Consider the following 7,665-nt stretch of genomic DNA (forward strand, 5'->3'; position numbering starts at 1 on the left):
GTGTAACAGTAGTGTCGTAGGACTACTATGTTATGGAAAATGAGGTGTTGTTGGTGTAACAGTAGTGTCGTAGGACTACTATGTTATGGAAAATGCAAATGAATCATTATGTGATCTTACAAGACATTGATTCAGCGTCTAACTTTACTAAACGAGGTCCATTGTGAAAAGTGATAATCTTCTATTTGTAGTAGTAATAATATTATGTGATGAGTTTGACTATTAGCCGTAGGCAACAGATCTTGATGACATGCCATTTTAAGCGATTAGAGCGTCCTTCGTGGTGCTGAAAGGACAGCACCAGGATCGTGCAATGATGTTAAAGAAGTTGAACCAACTTGTGGTGCTGAAGGAAAGGTGAAGGACAGCTCTGTGCATTTGTTATAAAACAGCCATATACTCAAGCTTTTGGTGTGGTGTATTCATGTAGCTCAATAACCTATAACCTAAATGCATTATTACCTCCAACTTTGCCCAATTCACATTTCCAATTGCCCACCCTGTCATACCAGGCTAGAACAGGCCCTGCGTCTCAACCAATAGCCAATGTAGGCTAAATATCCCAAACAGGGCTACAGCAACTTCCAGAGGGTCCGGCTCTTTGGGCTTTGCAGTGGCCACTCTGGTTTGGGTGTCTTTGGGAGAATAGTGTCGCTGTAACCAAGTGGTCACATATATTCTGGGTTCCACTGTGTTAGAGTAGAGAGGGGTTTTATGAACATTAATGCAGACACACGGTGAATTTTTATTTTTTTCAATTTTCTGACTGGCCAAGGTGGTCAAGCCTCCGACGGGCCTCCACTGTGCACACGTAGCCTGTATAGTTCTTCATCATTCTCGCCACCGCCAGAGAGAAGACAGGGAAGAAACCACCATTTACCTACAGTGCCTTTAGAAAGTATTCACACCCCTTGAATTTTTCTAAATGTTGTTGTGCGACAGCCTGAATTTAAAATGGATTAAATTGAGATTTGGTGTCACTGGCCTACACACGAAACCCCATAATGTCTATGTGGAAAAATGTTTCTAGACATTTTTACAAATTTATAAAAAATTAGAAGCTGAAATGTCTTGAGTCAATAAGTATTCAACCCCTTTGTTATGGCAGGCCTAAATAAGTTCAGGAGTAAAAATTTGCATAACAAGTCACATAATAAGTTGTATGGACTCACTCTGTGTGTAATAATAGTGTTTAACATGATTTTTGAATGACTACCTCACCTCTGTACCCCACACATACAATTATCTTTATGGTCCCTTAGTCGAGCAGATCATTTCAAACACAGATTCAACCACAAAGACCAGGGAGGTTTTCCAATGCCTCGCAAAGAAGGGCACCTATTGGTAGATGGGTCAAAATAAAAAAAACTGAGATCGAATATCCCTTTGAACATGGTGACGTTATTAATTACACTTTGGTGGGTGTATCAAAACACCCAGTCACTACAAAGATACAGGTGTCCTTCCTAACTCAGTTGTCATAGACGAAGGAAACCGCTCAGGGATTTCACCACGAGGCCAATGGTGACTTTAAAACAGTTACAGAGTTTAATGGCTGTGATAGGAGAAAACTGGGGATGGATTGTAGTTGTAGTTACTCCACAATACTAACCTAAATGACAGAGTGAAAAGAAGGAAGCCTGTACAGAATAGAAATATTCCGAAACACATCCTGTTTGCAATAAGGCACTAAAGTAATAGTGACAAAAATGTGGCAAAGATATACATTTTTTGATGTGAATACAAAGTGTAATGTTTGGTGAAAATCCAACAAAACACATCACTTAGTACCATTCTTTATATTTTGGTGGTGGCTGCATCATGTTATGAGTATGCTTTTCATTGACAAGGAATGGGGAGTTTTCTGGGATAAAAAGAAACAGAATAGAGCTAAGCAAAGATAAAATCCTAGAAACCCTGGTTCGGTCTGCTTTCCAAACACTGGGAGACAAATTCACCTTTCAGCAGGACAATAACCTAAAACCCAAGGCCAAATATACAATGTAGTTGCTTACCAAGATGACATTGAATGTTCCTGAGTGGCCTAGTTACAGTTTTGACTTAAATCAGCTTGAAATTCTATAGCAAGACGAGAAGATGGCTGTCTAGCAATGATCAACAACCAACTTGACAGAGCTTATAGAATTTAAAAAGAATCATGTGCAAATATTGTACAATCCAAGTGTGCCAGGCTCTTAGAGACTTACCCAGAAAGAATCACAGCTGTAATTGCTGACAAAGTTGATTCTAACATGTATTGACTCAGGGGTGTGAATACTTATTTCTGTATTTAATTTTCAATAAATTTGCTAAAATTTCAAAACTCATATTTTCACTTTGTCATTATGTTGTATTTAATTATTATTTTTAAATCAATTTTGAATTCAGGCTGTAACACAACAAAATGTGGAATAAGTCAAGGGGTATGAATAACTCTAGGCCGCCATACATATTTATTTGGTTTGTCATTCTATTGTTTTTCATGGAATTTTTTGTGGTAATTAAAAATCATTTATTTGGAATTTATCCAAATAAATTTTCAAGGAATAGTTTTACCAGCCCCGTCTATTCTCAAATGTAAAAATGTGAAGGAGTGCTGTGGCAGCACCACACCAGTGCTCCTGAGGTCCAGGCTGCCTGCCATCCAGGACCTCTACACCAGGCGGTGTCAGAGGAAGGCCCTAAAAATTGTCAAAGACACCAGCCATCCCAGTCATAGACTGTTCTCTCTACTACCGCATGGCAAGCGGTACCGGAGTGCCAAGTCTAGGACAAAAAGGCTTCTCAACAGTTTTTACCCCCAAGCCATAAGACTCCTGAACAGGTAATCAAATGGCTACCCGGACTATTTGCAGTGCCCCCCCCCAACCCCTTTTTTTACGCTGCTGCTACTTTCTGTTTATCATATATGCATAGTCACTTTAACTATACATTCATGTACATACTACCTCAATTGGGCCGACCAACCAGTGCTCCTGCATATTGGCTAACCGGGCTATCTGCATTGTGTCCCGCCACCCGCCACTCGCCAACCCCTCTTGTACGCTACTGCTACTCTCTGTTCATCATATATGCATAGTCACTTTAACCATATCTACATGTCTACCTCAATCAGCCTGACTAACCGGTGTCTGTATGTAGCCTCGCTACTTTTATAGCCTTGCTACTGTATATAGCCTGTCTTTTTACTGTTGTTTTATTTCTTTACTTACCTATTGTTCACCTAATACCTTTTTTTGCACTATTGGTTAGAGCCTGTAAGTAAGCATTTCACTGTAAGGTCTACACCTGTTGTATTCGGCGCATGTGACAAATAAACTTTGATTTGATTTCATGACAGTGGCTTGGTAGTGTTGTTATGGTAACTTCATAAGGCAGAGTAGGCTTTCAATAACAGGCACAATGCAAAATATTATATATATATACAGTATATATATATACTACCGTTCAAAAGATTGGGTTCACTTAGAAATGTCCTTGTTTTTGAAAGAAAAGGAATTAAAATAGCATCAAATTGATCAGAATAACAGTGTAGACATTGTTAATGTTGTAAATGACTATTGTAGCTGGAAATTGCAGATTTTTTATGGAATATCTACATAAGTGTACGGAGGCCCATTATCAGCAACCATCCCTCCTGTGTTCCAATGGCACGTTGTGTTAGCTAATCCAAATGTATAATTTTAAACGGCTAATTGATCATTAGAAAACCCTTTTGCAATTATGTTAGAACAGCTGAAAACTGTTGTCCTGATTAAAGAAGCAATAAAACTGGCCTTCTTTAGACTAGTTGAGGATCTGGAGCATCAGCATTTGCGGGTTCGATTACAGGCTCAAAATGGCCAGAAACAAAGCCTTTCTTCTGAAACTCATCAGTCTATTCTTGTTCTGAGAAATGAAGGCTATTCCATGTGAGAAATTGCCAAGAAACTGAAGATCTCATACAACGCTGTGTACTACTCCCTTCGCAGAACAGTGCAAACTGGCTCTAAGCAGAATAGAAAGAGGAGTTGGAGTCCCCGGTGCACAACTGAGCAAGAGGACAAGTACATTACTGTGTCTAGTTTGAGAAACTAGCAGCTTCATTAAATAGTAACCGCAAAACACCAGTCTCAACGTCAACAGGGAAGAGGCGACTCTGGGATGCTGGCCTTATAGGCAGAGTTCCTCTGTCCAGTGTCTGTGTTCTTTTGCCCATCTTAATCTTTTATTTTTGTTGGCCAGTCTGATATATGGCTTTTCTTTGCAACTCTGCCTAGAAAGCCAGCAATGGTGACAGCGAGTCTTACTGGGGTCTGACACATAAGGAAAGAAACTTTACTGGTAAAAATACTTTACAATTTAAACAAATTAAAAACATTAAAATCAAATGAAAGACACAAATGTACACAATAAAAAAAGCGAAATAAATAAATAATAATGATGTGTGGGTGTGTGTAGTGTGTGCATCTATGAATTATACATACAGTGCATTCAGAAAGAATTCAGACCTCTTGACTTTTTCCACATTTTGTTACATTACAGCCTTATTCTAAAATTTATAAAATTGTCATTTTTTTCTCATCAATCTACACACAATAAAGCAAAAACAGGTTTATCAAAATTTTAGCAAATTTTGTCAAAATTAAAAATTGAAATATCACGTTTAAGTATTCAGATCCTATATTCAGTACTTTGTTGAAGCACCTTTGGCAGCGATTACAGCCTCAACTCTTCTTGGGTATGACGCTACAAGTTTGGCACACCTGTATTTGGGGAGTTTCTCCCATTCGTCTCTGCAGATCTTCTCAAGCTCTGTCAGATTGGATGGGGAGCGTTGCTGCAAAGTTATTTTCAGGTCTTTCCAGAGATGTTAGATCGGGTTTAAGTCCAGCTCTGGCTGGGCCACTCAAGGACATTCAGAGACATGTCCCGAAGCCACTCCTGCGTTGGCTTGGCTATGTGCTTAGAGTCGTTGTCCTGTTGGAAGGTGAACCTTCGTCCCAGTCTGAGTTCCTGAGCGCTCTGGAGCAGGTTTTCATCAAGGACTTCTCTGTACTTTGCCAAAGAGTTTTGCCTTGGTTTCATCAGACCAGAGAATCTTGTTTCTCATGGTCTGAGAGTCTTTAGGTGCCTTTTGGCAAACTCCAAGCGGGCTGTCATGTGCCTTTTGCTGAGGAGTGGCTTCCGTCTTGCCACTCTATCATAAAGGCCTGATTGGTGGGAGTGCTGCAGAGATTGTTGTCCTTCTGGAAGTATCTCCCATCTCCTCAGAGGAACTCTGCAGCTCTGTCAGATTGACCATCGGGTTCTTGGTTACTTCCCTGACCAAAGCCCTTCTAGGAAGAGTCTTGGTGGTTCCAATCTTCTAAGAATGATGGAGGCCACTGTGTTCTTGGGGACCTTCAATGCTGCAGACATTTTTTGGTATCCTTCCCCAGATCTGTGCCTCGACACAATCCTGTCTCAGATCTTTACAGACAATTCCTTTGACCATGGCTTGGTTTTTGCTCTGACATACACTGTCAACTGTGGGACCTTATATAGACAGGTGTGTCCCTTTCCAAATCATGTCCAATCAATTGAATGTACCACAGGTGGACTCCAATGTAGTTGTAGAAACATCTCAAGGATGATCAATGGAAACAGGATGCACCTGATCTCAATTTCGAGTCTCATAGCAAAGGGTCTGAATACTTATGTAAATAAGTAAATCAATCAAATTCAATCAAATTTATTTATAAAGCCCTTCCTACATCAGCTGATGTCACAAAGTGCTGTACAGAAACCCAGCCTAAAACCCAAACAGCAAGCAATGCAGGTGTAGAAGCACCTGTATAAGTATAAGAATAAGTATTTGCAAACATTTCAAAAAACCTGTTTTCGCTTTGTCATTATGGGGTATTGTGTGTAGATTGATGAGGAAAAAACAATATTTAATACATTTTTTAATAAGGTTGTAATGTAACAAAATGTGGAAAAAGTCAAGTGGTCTGAATACTTTCCGAATGCACTGTACATGTCCGTACATACACACAAACATTTGGTCACATGGGGGAGAGGCGTTGTGCTGTGAGGTGTTGCTTTATTCGTTTTTTGAAACCCAGTTTGCAACTGTATTGCATTTACTGTATATTACAACATTTCAATATATATTTTAAGGTTCATGAAGACCAAACTGTCCTAGAGGAAAACCTGGTTCAGTCCTTAATGCTCAAGTAATGTATAGCCTACCCAAAGTCATTGGAGAGGTAGATTCAAAATAATCCCTTTGCAAAATAAATAAACAAAACACCAATCTCATCAACTGTCAAGACCAAACATGGTTACCTGAGATCCTGTTAGCAGCGGTGTTTACATATAAGGCCTTATTCATATCCTGTATTACCAATTGGACAAAATGGGCTTCTGATTATTTTAGGATCATTACAAGGTCTGTGTCCGTCTCACAGTTTCATCAATAGTGCCATCTAGTGTTGCTACATTATCTTTCAAACTGTGAGTGATGAAAAGTCAAGATATGACAGAACGACTGTCCTCATTTCCATTCAAACTGTGAGTGATGAAAAGTCAAGATATGACAGAACGACTGTCCTCATTTCCATTCAAACTGCCAAAAATGGTGTCCTGTTTTTGTCATTGTTCTTGAATGATTTTGTTATCCTCACTCCTCCTTTCCTTTCCTCTCCTCTTCTCTGTCCCCCTCTCCTTCTGCAGAATATGCTGAGTTCCTTCACTGTAAGGGGAAGAAGTTCACAGACTTCGATGAGGTTCGTGGGGAGATCGAGGCGGAGACGGATCGCATAACTGGGCAGAATAAGGGAATCTCACCTGTGCCAATAAATCTCAGGGTCTACTCCCCACATGGTGAGGACACAGATCCTGCATCTTGGCACATGGGCAACTTGGCAGAACTACCATGGCAACACTCATAATACTTTGATTGTAGGAAAGAGTAGTTTAACTTTATAAAGTGGAATACAAGTATCTTAATTCTATACACAGAATTTGGTGAATCAAGTTTCCCTATTCCCTATTGGTCAAAACTGGCAACCAAGTTTGATTGTACAGTATAGCCAGGGCCCAAAGTTGGTTGTTGTATAGTGAGTCTCAATCAGGTACTATTAATTATATTATATAGTATTTTATTTTCAAGGTTAGTATCATTCATCGGATCTGATATCATATTTACAAATCTCTCTCTGTCTCCACCTCTCTACCCTCTCCTCTCTCCCCCCTCTCCCCTCGCCACACTCTCTTCCCCTTTCCCCTCTCTCACTTTACCCCTCTCTCCCCTCTCTCCCTTTACCCCTCTCTCCCCTTCTCTCTCCCCTCTCTCCCCTAGTCCTGAATCTGACTCTGGTGGACTTGCCAGGGATGACCAAGGTCCCAGTAGGGGACCAGCCTGTGGACATTGAGCAGCAGATCAGAGACATGTTGTATCAGTTTGTGACCAAGGACAACTGTCTGCTGCTGGCTGTTTCCCCGGCCAACTCTGACCTGGCCAACTCGGATGCCCTGAAGATTGCCAAAGAAGTGGACCCACAGGGTGGGTGAGGTTAACAAGAGGTTAAAGGAAGGAACTGTAGGCCTTCTGCTTTCATCTGTGCTCTCAGTATCATTCAACATCAAGTTGTGACAGAACAGTTAGACAAGGATGCAATTGAACCTACCTACAGCTCAGAT

General features: G+C 40.4%; 1 protein-coding gene across 1 annotated transcript in view; it reads left to right on the forward strand.

Annotated features, from left to right (window-relative positions):
- Positions 1 to 7,665, forward strand: part of LOC111964527 (dynamin-1-like) — a 93,469-nt gene that overhangs the window by 19,857 nt on the left and 65,947 nt on the right. The window contains 2 exon segments of the mRNA XM_070443597.1: positions 6,697 to 6,846; positions 7,325 to 7,658. Of these exon segments, the coding sequence (XP_070299698.1) occupies positions 6,697 to 6,846; positions 7,325 to 7,658 (484 nt within the window).

The sequence above is a fragment of the Salvelinus sp. IW2-2015 genome, linkage group LG5 (genome assembly GCF_002910315.2).
Source record: "Salvelinus sp. IW2-2015 linkage group LG5, ASM291031v2, whole genome shotgun sequence".
NCBI classification, from domain to species: Eukaryota; Metazoa; Chordata; class Actinopteri; order Salmoniformes; family Salmonidae; genus Salvelinus; species Salvelinus sp. IW2-2015.